Raw genomic sequence first — 15,578 nt, forward strand, 5'->3', positions numbered from 1 at the left:
CCAAGTGAAACTATTTTGAATAGCCTGGCAACAGCTGAACTTGCACAACACGATTACTGTAAACAGCACACAGCCTTTCAGGTAAAGTCACAGAAAGGAACTATTTTCATTTTCAGTACAAAACAGTGTCTTTCAAGTTCAGGATAAAGGAACACTAAATGGCAAAATAAAACTAAGGTTCTTGTAGGCTTTTCAAGTTTCTTCTGATTTCTCCTCTCACTGTTTCCGTTTGTCCAACAACATGAAGGCAGCAAAGTTTAGGCCTTTGAAAGGATTGTGCTGCTGACTGTGCTGTTTGTTTCTTTCATTTTTGCTCAGAGTTTAGAATATGACAACATACCCACAGTGGGTGCAGTTGAAGTGATCCGGATGGTAGGAATCATTCCTAAACATCAGAGGCTGCTCATCAATTATCAAGTGGCACTTCTGACAGATGTACTTTCCCAGTCCTTTAGCTTTTTCACGGTTATGGCACGGCCTGCACAGATGCCTGGTTGAACAGAGTAAAGAAAACATTAAGAAATTCTTTCTCATGCTGTAGGAAGTACTTTATGTAACAGAAGAAGTGTCTTTTGAGGTCAGACTAAACATCATTTAGTGCAGTATCCTGTCTTTCACACCAGTTGGACAGTTGTATTTCCTTGTATTTGTCCTCCAATATCCACTGAATTGTATCCCATCAGGGATATCACCCTGGCATTCTTCTAGGTATCCTCTCCAGTTCTTCTAGATCCATTCTGAGAGGTGGGCAAGGCAAGGTAGGAACACGCTCTCTCTATGACTAACTATGAGATCCAGCCATATCAGAGGCATCACAGCTCTCTAAGGGAGTTGAGGAAAGAGAATAAAAAATATTAAACCAAAGCACATTGCTCAAATGCCTTTGCCATGGCTGAATTCCTTAGTCTTCAATAGTTAGGACAAACAAAAAACCATTGAATACTAGCTCTTCTGCCTACAAATTCCTTTTAGTCCTAAGCTAAAGAAAATAAAGAACTATGCAATTTTATGTGGTAAATGTAACCACATTATAGAACATATTACAAGTACTTGCACAGGTAGAAACACCTAACTTCTGGCAGAAAAATTTGGGCAAAGACATAAAAACTTCTGTAAACGCTGATAGAATCCCCCAGCTTTATCCCTATTTTTCGGAGCTCTGAGAAGCTGTTAAGCTCACTTGCCTCTTACTTACCCCTCTAGCTGCAGTGCTGCAAGCCTGGAAGAATTTATGGTAAAATTAAAATGACAGAGGAATTACTTCTGTGTCTTTCTTTGTCACAGAACAGAGCAGACTGCTTAATTCCTTTCACTGTATCGCTATGTGAAACACTTGCTGAGATTTACAGGTCATTCCAAAAGACACCAGACAAAAGCAAAAGTTCAAATGGAAAGGGTAGATTTATGGCTGAAGTTGTAGGTTCTTTGCAGGGCCTCCAAAATTCTGCTGTGATGAATCACTTACCCTTAGATCTGTAAAATGGGGATAAGAACACAACACAGATGTTGTGAGACCTCAAATGTTTATGACCCTCAGCTGGCAGGCGCCTGTTTAAGTGCTAAGTATCATTATTATTCTCTCCAAATCTGAGTCCTCCAGTCAGCAAGTGCCTCTCTCCAGGGCTGGAACTACTGTCTGCCCAGACGGAGTCCAGAAAAAGCAGACAGCACCCCATTATAAGGAAACATGCAGCTGTGCTCATCTCAGCATAAAGGCATCAATTTTATTCAACACTGTCAAACGCTGAGTAATTATACAGGGCAGGACATAGGGACCCTGATGCAAGTGTCCTGAAAGAGACCCCTCTCATTCATCTGAGTAAGATGCCTTCAGCCATTTGCACTGATAGACCATTATCAACCCCTCCCCACTCCCAAACCCTCTCTGACTTCCCACAGACCCTTCTCTATTGCCAGCAAAAGGAAGCACTGGACAGGCAAAGCTGTTACCATAGCAGCCACCCTGCTTATTTCTTCCCCTCCCCACTCCCACCATCATGGAATGATCCCATTCTGAAATGTCCTGTTGTGTCTATTAATACCAGACTTCCTCTAAACAATGCTTCTCCCCACCCTCCTAAAATAATCAGGGGACTCCAAGAAGTCTGTGTTCAGGGCTGGAGGTTCAGTAGCAGCCTTCAGGAAACACCATGAACACTGGAATATTCATACAGTGTATTACTATCTGTAGCAGCAGCCCCAGTGCCAGGAGCTCAGCTGGGATGAAAACTGCTCCTCAGTGCTGGGGTGTCCTCTCCCCTGCTCTGTTGTGTGACTGAGCTGATAATGCACTATCAGAGCTAAAAGGACACTATATAGAGGGGCTCCCCTTGCCACCCTCAGCAACTCTGTGTTCTTTTTGGATCATCTAGCTGTCTTGTCCATTGCTGCATCTATTTGCTCTGCTGTCATCAGGAGTATTTTGAGACTTTCCCCAAGAAGACCCCACACACCACCCATAGGACTGCACTGTAAAGAGGTAAGAGACAAACTTCTGTTAGCAGGATAATGAAGGAGTTTTCCTAATAGCATTAGTGTTAGCTGCTGTTGGTGAGGTGGAAAGACATGCACACAGAGATGGGTAAATATAATGGAAATGTTTGAACATAAGAACAGTCAGCATTTTTTGAACTTCATTCTTCTTTATATCATTCTTTATATCATATCCAAAACATAAAAGTTTTCAAACTTCTTTACCTAATGCACATCCATTTATGCCAGGAAAACTGAGGGTTATATGGTATATCCTGTGCTCTCTTGACACTGCTCAGATGCTCAAAGGAAACAAGTATTTTAGCTGAAAGGTGGGAGGCTCAGCAGGGAGTGATTTTCAGGATAATTATTTCAGTCAGAAGTGGACTCTTTCTAATGAAGAGTGCTTTCAGTGAAAGACAGGAGACACTCCCACTTGACAAGACATTACAAGCAGAATCATAAAACCCCACAAACTAGCATAATCCCAAACCAGAAACTGCTCTAGCTGAGAGCAAAACCAGGAATTTCTGATATCCACTATAAACCCTAGCATATAGTTAAAATTAATCTGCAGTGGTCATTTTAATACAAGTTCCAAATTAGCCAGGTAACTAAGGTAGGTTGAGCTAAATGTTTCTTCTGCTTATTAATTGTTTCATTAATAGATAGAGCATCTGCTGAAAGAATAATCAGGCTGTGTCTATAATGACAGCCTTGTTGACTGTTATCTTGTATCTGAGTTGGATTAAAACAGGGCATAAAATATGGTCAGTGTGCATGCATTCCAAACGATCAGGCATGTCCCCATTACAGCTAAGCCCGGGAAGGCCTGGGATAATGGCTCTTTCCAAAATAGTATGTAAATCACTAAATATTCTCACGACACCACAAGTGCAATCCAAGTGGAAATTATTGGACAATGAGGCAGACCCCTAAAGGAGTTTTCTGTCTGTGCAATCAAAGCCTATTGCACCACAGAGCTTAGCACAAACTAAGGTTTCTAGTTTGCTCTTAGCATTCATGCAGAGTAGAACAAGCCTTCTAGGACTCTGAGTGCTTTTTTGTAAGCATAACAAACCAAAAGGAAGAAAAGTCTAAAAATCAAACACATGTCTTTTAAATTGATTGGATAAAAACCAGACAAAACAGAAGTGGAACTGTAAATAACAGCCAAGGACTTTCCACACTGTCTACAATAACACACTGTCAAAGAACTGCAACTTTTGTAAAGTTTTAGCATTTGTTGAAAACATCAATTCTAAAAGTAAGCTCAACAATTCATTCTAGTGACATCAGCTTTTTTTCCAAGCCTACCCAAGTGCTACACCACAATTTTCACAGAATTGTGAAAATAAAGAAATAAATTTGATTAAAATTCCCTTCCAATTTAAAACCTAAGCAAAACTATAAGGAGGTCCACTTCCCTCTTCTATGATTTCTGACCAGATAATAAAAAATACTCCCCTTCTAAACTACTCTACAAAGTAAATTAGGTAACAGCAGCTGCCCTGTGAAGGCACTCATTTGAAAAGACTGAATCTGTTTACATTTTTTCATTATTTCTAAGCCTCTCCCTTCTGGACTCTTGACACACTGAGCTTCTAGATAGCTCTGACATTCTCCTTTCTACTCCAACCCACAGGATTTTGCAGGCAAAGCATGCCCAGCTAGAAATTAATGACAGGCTCAACTCCTCTTCTGGCACTGACACTTGGTTGAATCTGAATCCCAAAGACCCTCCTTAGGAAATGAGGTCAATAAGAATCAGTTCAACATATCATGCTGCTAAACCCCTAGTATTTAGCTTGTAAGCAGCAAAAAGTCTCCTTACTGCTTCACTCCCCAAGCTGATTCAGTTCCTTAAGACAAGAGATATCCCTGTTAGACCACCCTTGCTTCTGCCCCAAGCCAGCCGGTCCATGCTCAGCGCTGTCACAACCATGTAGAGGCCAATGCTTTGCCACCAGCCCACCCCACCGCTGACACATGTGTGTATGTACAGATCACCTGATTACAGATTTTGCAGATTAAAAGTATATTTAAATGAAGTACCTGACACAAAAATGCATCAGAGCCAGAACACCACGTGATAAGTACCACTGTAAATTAACAGCCAGTAAGAAGTCCTGGTCTCATCAGTTTTCTCCTTAGATATGCAACAGAAAAATACATATTTAAACTAATTCCATCCAGGGAGGACAAGTATTTGAGAATTAAGCATTACTATCACAGCTAAAGTTTAAAATCTTACAAACCGTACTTTGTAAGGGAAAAATAACACTAGGAACAAAAATTACACGGTCCTCTGCAAACCCAGGAACTTCACATGGAAAGTGCAACAGGGAATTTGCCTTTTGCACATGAAAGCAAGATTTTATAGATAAAACGTCCCCTGGGAAAAAGGGCTAGATGGTCTTTCTTGCACATGCACTTTTACTAATTCCAAGATTGTAATTTGTTGCTGTATATGGGACTATGAAGAAGCAAGCAGCTGGCAGGAGGCAGTGGGTACCCACACATTAATTTTTTGAGCCATAAATGTGCAGCGTATCTGGGCAATCCCTGGAGTAAGAAGGCCCCCATGTGGCCACACGAAGAAATTTCAGTTTCTGAATTTTGTCGACTTTTGTCTCTTCAACTCTGAACCAAACAGAAGCGGTAGAGCATATTCGTCATTTTCTGTCCACCTGAAAGTGGGAGCAGCCAAACAAAGGATGGTAATTACCTCAGAGTTTTGTTTACATATTCCAATCTATTGGTGTGTTCTTAATCCCTTTTCAGCTTCTCAATTAGCCAATAATATTTTTAGACCTTTTTTAGATATTTTAGATATTTATAATTATCAGTCCTGTTGGGAAGCTGGATGCACTGCAATAATGCCTTGGATCAACTGTTTAATGATGTAAATACTTCAGCATGTACAATAGTTTCTGCCTGAGACTAAACCATCTCAAAATTTTAATCTCAGTGGAGGAAAAATGGAGGTATTTAAGGGTGTATTGAATATTATAGAGGTGGTCACACAGTACAACATGCAATGGTGAGGCTGACACTTTAACAAGTAATGGGCATAACCAATAATCTTTTCTGAGTCAATTCAGTGCTATTTCTGTGCAAGTGAGGTTACCCACCTGAAAAGTTTCCTCCTATATTAGAACTAGATGCATTTGCCTTAAATACAACACTTTAGACTCATATAATTTTCAAAGATTTTCAGGAACCCTGCAGCTTTTTAATAACAGTGATACATGACAAGTCTTCCACCTCTTCTAGGAGGAAGACAGATATTCTAAGCTAGATCACCGTACAACAGATACTTCTGCTCAGAAAAACTGACTCAATAGGAGCTCTTCAATCCTGAACCAGGCTTTCAAATTAAACATAGCAAATACTTTATAAATAGATATACAGATAGACTTCTACTCTTCCATTAACCAGACACATAAGCACTTCCCTACTCTTGTTATTCAACTGATCTCAGCACTGGTTGGAGACAAACTCATCATCATCCAGCTAGCTCTTTAAGTGGTTCTTCAACAGGAATTAATGCAAAGCTCATCTGAGCAGAAGGCATTCAGAATTTTAATAGAAAGGTTTAAACTCAGACTAACCTGTTGTATTGGATACCAATATTAGCAATCAGGAGACATCACTGATTTCCATGTGTGGTTATTTGGGTGGGGGTTTTGGGTGTGGTTTTTTTCCTTCACAAAACCAGGCTTTTTTTTGTAAAATACTGTCTCAATTCTTCCAGGTTTTTCGTGTTGTTTTTTTTTTTCTTCAAAACTGTGGTGAAAAATGAATGGCCCAGCAGACCCCTCAAGCCTCAGTTGCTCAAATCACTCAAACTTCTCTTTGGAAACATCAGAGCAATGTGACAAAGAGACACACCTTGAGAATATCCTTTTTGCCACTTTTTACTTCCTGGACTTCATTCTGGCTTTTGTTGGCAATGCCCTGGCTCTCTGGCTCTTCATCCGGGACCAGAAGTCAGGCACACCTGCCAACATCTTCTTGATGCATCTTGCTGTGGCTGACCTGTCCTTCGTGCTGGTACTTCCCACCCGGCTGGTGTACCATTTTTCTGGTAATCACTGGCCATTTGGTGAGATGCCATGCAGACTCACAGGCTTCCTTTTTTACCTCAACATGTATGCCAGTATCTACTTCCTCATGTGTATCAGCGTGGACCGTTTCCTGGCCATTGTGCACCCTGTGAAGTCCATCAAGCTCCGCAGGTCCCTGTATGCCCACCTGGCATGTGCCTTTCTATGGGTTATAGTTGGGGTGGCAATGGCACCACTGCTGCTCAGTGTGCAGACCCTCCAGGTGAAAAACACAACTGTTTGCCTGCAGCTCTACAGAGAAAAGGCATCACGTCATGCCCTTGTGTCCTTAGCCATGGCATTCACCTTCCCATTTGTCATCACAGTGACTTGCTACTTATTAATCATCCGAAGCCTGAAGACTGGGAACAGAGTTGAGAAACACCTGAAGGAAAAAGCTATCAAAATGATCATCATGGTCCTGATGATCTTTCTGGTTTGCTTTGTACCTTATCATGTCAATCGCTATGTTTATATCCTCCATTACAATGGGGCCAGAACTTCTTGTGCCACACAGCGTGTTCTGGCCCTCAGTAACCGCATCACTTCCTGCCTCACAAGCCTGAACGGTGCCCTTGACCCTGTCATGTATTTCTTTGTGGCTGAGAAATTCCGTGAGGCTTTGTGCAATCTGGTTTGTGTTAAAAAGACTGTCATGTTGCCTCAAACATACGAGGGGAAGACAAATGAAAGCTCACTAAGTACTAAATCTGAACTGTGAACATCCTTCTTGTCACTGCTTGTTCTTCAGCATGCTCTGTTCCACCAAAAGCAGCTGAGAGTGCAAACATGTAGTGAGAGTCACACTCATCCTGAGGAGGAAAGTTCTTGTTTTTGTGGGCCTGCAGTTGGCAAGAATCCCGCTGACAATGGAGATCACATGTTCTTTTCTCAGTGAAACTACCAACAGAAGTACAGTTCTGCTGATTTCCAAGCTGTGAAACTGAGGGCTGAACACTTAGGAATAGAGAAGGGAGCAAAGCATCTGTGAAACAGACATTTAATCCTAAATTTCCAAAGCATTCAGGAATGACTCTTTCTCTAAACAATGCATGCAGCCTGATTTGAAATTGTGTGTTGTGCCAGTAGTAGAGATCCACTCCTGAGACTGACCTGCCTGATGACAAGACAGCCCATCTTGTTCAGGTCTCCCAACTGAAAGTGTTTATATGTAGGAGACAGAAAACTGGTACTGAATTGTGGCAAGAAAAATGACCAAAATGCTGCAATGCACCCAACCTGGACTGAAATTCAGATAGGACTTAAAATTGCTTTACTTCTTCTCAGCATTCAGGGCTGGAGATAAGCAATAAACTTCACACAACCCTTTCTGTCTGCCGTCTGACATTGTCTCAAAGCTGCAGATAGAGGATGGGCAACATTTACTACACTGCGTCTTTCACATAGTTCCCTGCAAAACATCAGACATCCTGATAAACCTCAAACAACAGAATGGAAAAGGGCTGCTTAAGGAATACAGCACTCATCTTTACTACATACCAAATTAAAAAAAAACAAAAAACAAACAAAAAAACAACAAACCCAAATGGCAACAGAGAATTAAGCATATGAAGAAGCCAAGTCTACTCTGTCCAGAAAAGAGTCCTATCTTTGAGCTGTTTCACAACTATTTTATTTTGTGACCTATCTAGCAAGACCATTCCTTCCCTACAGATCAGCTAGGGATTATGTTAACTATCCTCAGTGATACAAATTGCAAATAACAAGCAGACTAAGGAAGACCAGATAAAATGAGAAGTGGGAGAAAGAACCCAAGAGTTTCCAATAAATATATACCAGAAAAGTGCTTCTATGCTATGGAGAGAAATATTACAGGAGATTATGTGACAGGTGAATTATATTTTTTTTATGTACAGATACATGCACAGGCATATCCCTTTCTATGCTTTTGGAAATGACCTTCTTGCCGTTTGAGATTTGGTCCAGAATTATGAAATCAAACATATTTCATCTTGCTTGAAATGCTTCCATCCCAACTGCTTTCCCAAAACACCCTAGGTGCTATCACAACAGCCCATTCTAACAAGCTTAGGTGTCCAAAGGAAGTCAACTATGCCCAGCTGGAAAAATTAGGGAATGGAAGTTATTTGCAGGATAAAAGAGTAGAAGGAGCTGAGAGGACACCCTGCTGGACAGGGTACAATTATATAACCTTTCCTTCCCTTCTTCACCATTTAGTTAGTGAGAATATAAACTCTAGGAAACTTGTAGGCTTTGCTCAAGGCTTATGAAAGCCTGAAATTAACTATGAATTGTGCAACACTGCTAACTGCTGGATTGTTTGATTTTCTTATAATGGTGTGCTTTTGTACAAGTTCCCTTTTATGTTTTTATTTCTTAATTAAATGTATGAAACAGCCTTTAAGACTAGTTCTTGTTATTCTGCATATAAAATCAATTTTTTTTCTTGAAACCAGAGGAATCACATGCTGAACAGGCTTTGCTGTGGTCTGGATTTTCTTCTCAGCAGCTTACTTGCTAAACAGCCTGCCAAGGGTCACATCACCCCTCTTCTCATTTGCTAGTCAACCTTTTGCCTGAAATCCCTTTCTTTTCCAGAACCCATAGGTTCTGGAAATTTCAATACCACTAGGTATTGAAATTTGAGTTTCTGCTTTCTATATGTTTCACTGGAACAAGAACACTTCTTCATTCCACTTCCCATCTCCTAACAGGTTATTAAACAGGAGCAAATGCAGAGTCCTGCACCTGCGGACAAACAACAAAATGAACCAGTACAGGTTAGGAGGTGATCTGCTGGGGCTTTTCAGTCTAGAGAGGAGAAGACTGAGGGAGGATCTAATTAATGTCTATCAATACGTGAGAGCTGAGGTCAAGAAGGCAGGGACAACCTCTTATCACTTGTGCCCTGTGACAGGACGAGGGGCAATGGATTCAAACTCAAGCCCAGGAAGTTCCACCTCAACATGAGGAAGAACTTCTTTCCTGTGAGGATGACAGAGCCCTGGGACTGGCTGCCCAGAGAGGTTGTGGAGTCTCCTTCTCTGGAGACTTTCAAGACCTGTCCGGATGCCTTTGAGTCACTTGCCCTAGTTTTGGTCCTGCTCTGGCAGGTGGGTTGGACTCGATGACCTTCAGAGGTCCCTTCCAACTCCCAGCATTCTGGGATTCTACTCCTTAAAGTCTCTTCTGTACCTTTTCTAGCTTCATCTCTCATTGTGTATCTGACTGATCTACTGTCAACATCTCACCACGGTATCAATAACATAATGATAAAACTTCTGAAGCTTCTGCTCTATCTTACCTCCCAGCATTCTTCACAAAACCCAGGTCAGCAAGCGCTACATCACAGAGCTCACAGCGGAAACATTCCGGGTGCCAGTTATTGTTCATTGCCTTGATAACACGCCCAATAATGAACTCACCTGCAAAAAGAAAGCAACACCCTGAGATGCCTTCAGAAAACAGTGTTATCACAAGCCTACTGCTCTTCATAATCCTTCCACTTCATCTCCACAAGAACTATTAGAGTCTATCAAAACAACCTAATTATTCCCACAACCAGGATACCCCAAATCACTGTTGGTATCATGCTTGTTTCCCTCCAGAGCTCCCACTCCTTACAATGTTCTCAAGGATCCTGGTGCAGGGCTGGATGTCCCAGCAGCAGTGGAAGGTCAGGGCAGCCCTGCAGCTGCTGCCCATGGGGTTGACACATGCCACATCTTACCACATTCACCACAGCAAGGAGCAAACAGCATCTGAAAGTCATGTTCACAGTACTTCCGACCTTCAAACTGGGCACAAAACAGGAGAGAAGTAAATTAATAGTAATGCTGCTACAGAACAGTAAAAAAATCTTGCATGATCCAAGCCCTTCTATAGTTGGCTTGAATTTCATTTTTATTTTTTTTTGAGTCATGCAACTCAGAACTACTCCTACATAAGGCTAAAACTCCCAGCAAACTAAGCATATTTTAAACAATGTGTTACTCGCACATTTTCTGTTAAAATATTTCAGCCTCATTTTTAAATGGGTTCACCAATTCCAGCTGCCAAATTAGAAAAGTTTAGTACAAAATGTCTAAAAATAAAGACAAAAATTTGCTTATGTCCAACAAAATGTTAAGAAACATTTTCTGCTTTCTTTTTGAAATGCCTCTTACCCAAAGAGCAAGCACACATTTTTGTTGTAACCGATGCACAGGAAGGAGTATGTGAGAAGAAAAAAAAAAAGGAAATTAAGCCTGAAGCCCCTCAATTAAATAGGAACAAGAAGGGCTAAGAAATTAAACATGCAAGGAAGATGGAAATTCATATTTCTGTCAGAATTTTCAACTCATTCTTTGCATTTGCAGGGTGCTATCTATCTTTTCTTACACATAGAAATTCACCTCATAAAAAAGTCCATCAGGGAACTGACGAAAACACTGAGCACAGACAAAGCAGTTCTCATGATAGAGCTCCCCATTGCTGTTCACAATCCTCTCTGAAGGATCAAACCGAGTCTGGCAGCGCTCACATACTGCATTTGCAAGAGCATCCGACATATTACTGGAATAAAGATGAGGAAGAGGATGAGCAATGTCACAGCCAAGCACATGAGTATAATCCTAACAACCAAGTTTCCCCAACATCTATGAACTCAGCATTTCCACTGCTTTAAACTCCCTTTTACATGTTTTTTTTCCATGATTAATGAGTCAATTCAGCACTGACATCGGTTAGAAATAATGTCCTTGCAACTCACATGTGGCCAAATGATCTCATGTAGCACACTTATTTGTTGCACCCTTTTGGCTGCTTCACCAGTCTTTTTCCTCCATTATGTCATCTTGCTAATAGCTCATACCAAATATCCACATTTTAAATAAACCAATAGTTTTTGAAAGCATCAAACACAATGATCTCAACTTCTTGAAATTTCTGGTCTCAAGACATGAACCTCCAGGGATTTTTCTAATGTGTCATAAGCACTGATATCCCAGTGTAGACTCCCCTTCACTGTGGGAATTAACAGGGCATTTCTCTCTCTACCCAGCAGCTGCTATGCATAAGATTCACTGGAAAATAATTGCACACAATGCCTCTGTCTTCCAGACAAATCAGCTGAAACTGTCAAAGTGCTGCAAACGTACAGGAAGAGAGAAGACTCTCTGGCTGACTTGGAAAATATATCAGCTTCATTTCCTCAGAAAGAGAAGCTAAAAAAACCCCAAAGCCACACTCACAAAGCATGAAAAGGATGTTTCCTCTATCTCCCCTAAAAAGTGAAACAACCCTAACCTCTTTCACACAATGTTCATGTTTGCCATCATGGTAATCTCAGTTCTCTATAGACTAAGAGAATGTAGTTTTAAAATCATATCTCACACATCCAAACAGGCAGGGAAAATTATAAGAAGTCTCAGTTTTGTGTAGCAGTTTCTTTCAACCACCAGGCTATCCAATAATATAAAAACTCGATAGGGTTACACTTTTAGATATGGAAAAACTATTTTATGCCTTCTGAGCATCTTCTGAATTCTGTGATTGGAAATATAGCTATTTTATAGGCAGGAGTATAAAAAAATATACTGCATATTAAAAATCTCTGAAATATTTGTATGGTAGTTTTCCTGAAGCACAGAATGTATCCATAACACGAAAGATTATTTGGTTGAAAAGGGTTTTTCTTTCTTTTTACATGCAAAGCTACTTTGAACTGAATTTCCATGGTTAGTGTTTTCTACAACCTGTCATGCTACATTCCACACCTCTCTAAACAGTAATTCAATAAGCATGTTCCAGTAGCAGAAGATTTTCTCCTCTGGTCAGAAATACCCCTATAAAAACCTGACATCGTTTGCATTTCAGGGCTTTGTGCTCTGAGCTCGACTAGGAGGAGTAGGCAGCTTCATGCTGCCCAGGCAGCAGAGCCAGCCCTGTGCTGGAGCACCGGTGGAGCTGAGCCTCTCGTAGGGCACCTGCAGCCTGAAGAAACATCCCACACTGTGCCCTGGAGAGCCCACTCAGCACAAAGACACCTCCTCTCTGCCACTTCCAAGGGTGACACAAACTGAGGGAAATGGCAATAATTTCAAGAATTAAGTCCTGATTTGGCAGAGATTTGTTGGAACTTGATTTCTTATTGCAGTATCAAGGAGCTTGAAAAAACAGAAACAGACCAGAATTACAGACAAGCAGGAAATCCTGTCATTTCCTGAACTGGGTATCAGAGGTTAAAGAAACATTCTCATCCTGTTGGAGCACCAAAGAAACAGGTCAACACAAAAGCATCAGTGTTTGTAGCAAAGCTGAGAGACCTAACCAGCTTAGTGTTCAATCACCAGTCTCTCAGTTACATCATGTAACTGTGTACCAGGACTTGAAAATATAAAGTATCAAGTATTTTTTCACTCTCGAAAATTTGATGCCTGAATTCCCAGATTTGAGCTACCCAACAGTCATGATGAAGAAAGCTTCATGTCAGCATCAGTGAAAAAGCTCCTGCTGGGTTACAAAAAAAACCCGGGAAAAACAGCATTCCAGCAAGTCTCCTGGTTCCCTACGCAGCCAGTGTGAAACCCTACACACTAACAACAAAGCACATCTGAGATTGTGTTTGTTGGGTTTTTTTGCTTTATAAACATTTCAGAAGTTCCCAGTGACAGGGCTCTCGCTCTGGTATCCCAGCTCGAGATTTATCTCTCTGCTGTCTTTTAATTAATGATTTTGCATCCATTTTTACTTACAAAATTGTATTCTTTTCCACTTAAGATAAAATCTGCAGCTTCAGCATTGCCCTAGAGGTAATGACTTTGCATTAATTCCAAAGTTTTACTTCCATGGATACCAGAGTTTTTTAATCTCCGTTGACTACATGCCCCTGTGTGACCTCTTCCTTATGCAAAAACAAGCATTTATTCAACTAGCTCAAGGTTAAAATCAACCAACGCTGGAAGGGGGAGAGAGGACAGTTCTAATGCAGAGCAGCTCTATGATGCAGTTTATTACACTGCCACAAAACCACTTCTGCCAGCAGCAGGGGGAGAGGAAAAGCAACATCATCCTTTTAATGGTGGTGTCAAAGTGACATGGAAGCCTGATTTGCTTTATTAGTCAGAATATATTTAGATCTGAATCTTTCCCACAAAGGCCAGTCCCCAGGGTGGAGTGCTTCTTGCATTCTGGTTGCTCACTGATTTGTTGCAATTCAGTAAAATACAGAATCTTCCTCTGTTACAACAATAATCAGGGGACACAAAGACAGGAAAGGCTATTAAAACATGACCGCTCAACGTCCTGAAGCTACCCTGTCCTTTGCAAACCCCAAAAATACCAGTGCTCAAACAATGCTTTTCCCAATTGCTCACCATTTTGTGTCATATTTTTAACAAATTATCTTTGTCAAAGTACCCCATGTATAGAAATTAGTAATTTACCATTTTAATTAGGTTTGAGTTTCTCTTGCTTTGAAATATTTGGTCATCTCAGAAGTATTCCTTATAAAGTATCAGGATTGCTCTCAAATTGGGAAAGAAAAAAACAATCAACCAACCAACCAAAAAAAAAATATTAGAAAACAAATCTCTTCATAAGAAGTGGAAGTTATTGGGGAACCTGTTCTGTGCCATAGATACAGGTGCTATAGAAAGATTTGAAACCATTTTACCTTCTCATATCACTAAAGTCACCTTAGTGAATCAGTGGATCTACCTTCCAAAAACAGTTGTTTCACATATATTTGGACTAGCAAATATCCTATTTTTCTATCATATTCTCATACAGATTCAGAAAATTGGGCCTGTATTGCTACAGAAAGAACTCAAATACCAAGAAAGCTGGCTAAAATGCTACAGCTTCTATGCTGTTACCTCCTTTTTAAAACATTTGTCCACAGGGATGCAGCGCTAGTGACGCATTGAGGGAAGAGAAGCAGATCTAATTCTTGCACTGCTAAGAGAACAGAACAGAAACTCCAGCTGTCGCTTCAGTAGAAATCAGTATCTTATACATGGATGCAAGACAAAATGAATCAGACAACTGGATGACCAGAACAGATGAACAGTCTCAAGATCTACCAGGTCCAAGACGCAAATTGCAAGCACAAGGAGTGTTTCTGCCAGAAAAGCCCAGTCAAAAAAATCAGTTTTAATAATTGGTCTCAAAAGCTTTTTTGGCATTGGCGTAAAAGAGAGCTCTTCTCAATCATAATGCTGAATGAAGAATTACTTTAATACAGAGCTGATCAAAAACCTTATAGATACTAGAAAAAGAAATTAAGACAACACTTCAAGATACAAGAGCCCAGGGCATTGTCCAAACCTCAGCAGACAGGCACTGCAGCTATGCTGGGGAATCCTACAAAGGCATTCCCTGCTCATTCTGGTCCACCAGAAACCAGTGTACACAGAAGATATCACAATATTATTACACTTTAACATTTTCTGTATGTATACACACACAGGTGCCTAGGACAGTGAAAAGTCAAAAACCTGGAGAGTTATCACCAGTTTTGTATATTATAGATGCCAGTAGCTAAGATAAATATCAGAGCATGCCAGGCTTCTCCCCTTGCCCATAGCATGGCTGAGAATTTGTGACTTCAAGTCCTTAATGCTGACATAGAAAAAAAAATAATTTAAAAAAAATTGCCAGGACATCAGACTTTATGATTAATTTCACAGATAATTACTAATATAAAGAAAAAAGGAAGGGCATCAGTTCATGAACTTCTGCTGAAAACTAGCCATCAACTACCCTTATTGTTATTCCAAAAATCTCTTCAGTGCAATTGACTTTTATCTGGACAACTTTCCCAAACCAATTTAACTTCTTTAAGGTTATTATTAAACTTGTCAAGAAATGATATTGAAGAAAAATTTCCCATTTGTTTAATGTATGATTTTTTTTGCATTTGATACAATCAATTCCATAGCTTAACATCTTCAGCATTTCTCCTTCTGCTTGCATTACGTTTTCAGTTTCATTTTTTTTCAGCTGGCTAAAGAAGAAATGAATGGTGTTTCTCTC

The 15,578-nt window shown here is 40.4% G+C and overlaps 2 protein-coding genes across 2 annotated transcripts in view; one reads left to right on the plus strand and one right to left on the minus strand.

Annotated features, from left to right (window-relative positions):
- The window catches only part of LIMS2 (LIM and senescent cell antigen-like domains 2), a 16,511-nt gene extending 5,397 nt beyond the window's left edge, over positions 1 to 11,114 (minus strand). Inside the window, exons 1-4 of the mRNA XM_009993521.1 lie at positions 10,958 to 11,114; positions 10,294 to 10,360; positions 9,868 to 9,988; positions 341 to 490 (exon numbers count right to left, since the gene is read on the minus strand). Coding sequence (XP_009991823.1) covers positions 341 to 490; positions 9,868 to 9,988; positions 10,294 to 10,360; positions 10,958 to 11,113 — 494 coding nt within the window. The 5' untranslated portion in view covers position 11,114. The remainder of the gene's footprint in view (positions 1 to 340; positions 491 to 9,867; positions 9,989 to 10,293; positions 10,361 to 10,957) is intronic.
- On the plus strand, positions 6,252 to 7,302 carry GPR17 (G protein-coupled receptor 17). Its single transcript, XM_009993520.1, has one exon. The coding sequence runs from the start codon at positions 6,274 to 6,276 to the stop codon at positions 7,300 to 7,302; it is 1,029 nt and encodes a 342-aa protein (XP_009991822.1). The 5' UTR covers positions 6,252 to 6,273.
- Positions 11,115 to 15,578: the final 4,464 nt, after the last annotated feature.

The sequence above is a fragment of the Chaetura pelagica genome, unplaced genomic scaffold (assembly GCF_000747805.2).
Source record: "Chaetura pelagica isolate M959 unplaced genomic scaffold, ChaPel_1.0 scaffold192, whole genome shotgun sequence".
NCBI lineage: Eukaryota > Metazoa > Chordata > Aves > Apodiformes > Apodidae > Chaetura > Chaetura pelagica.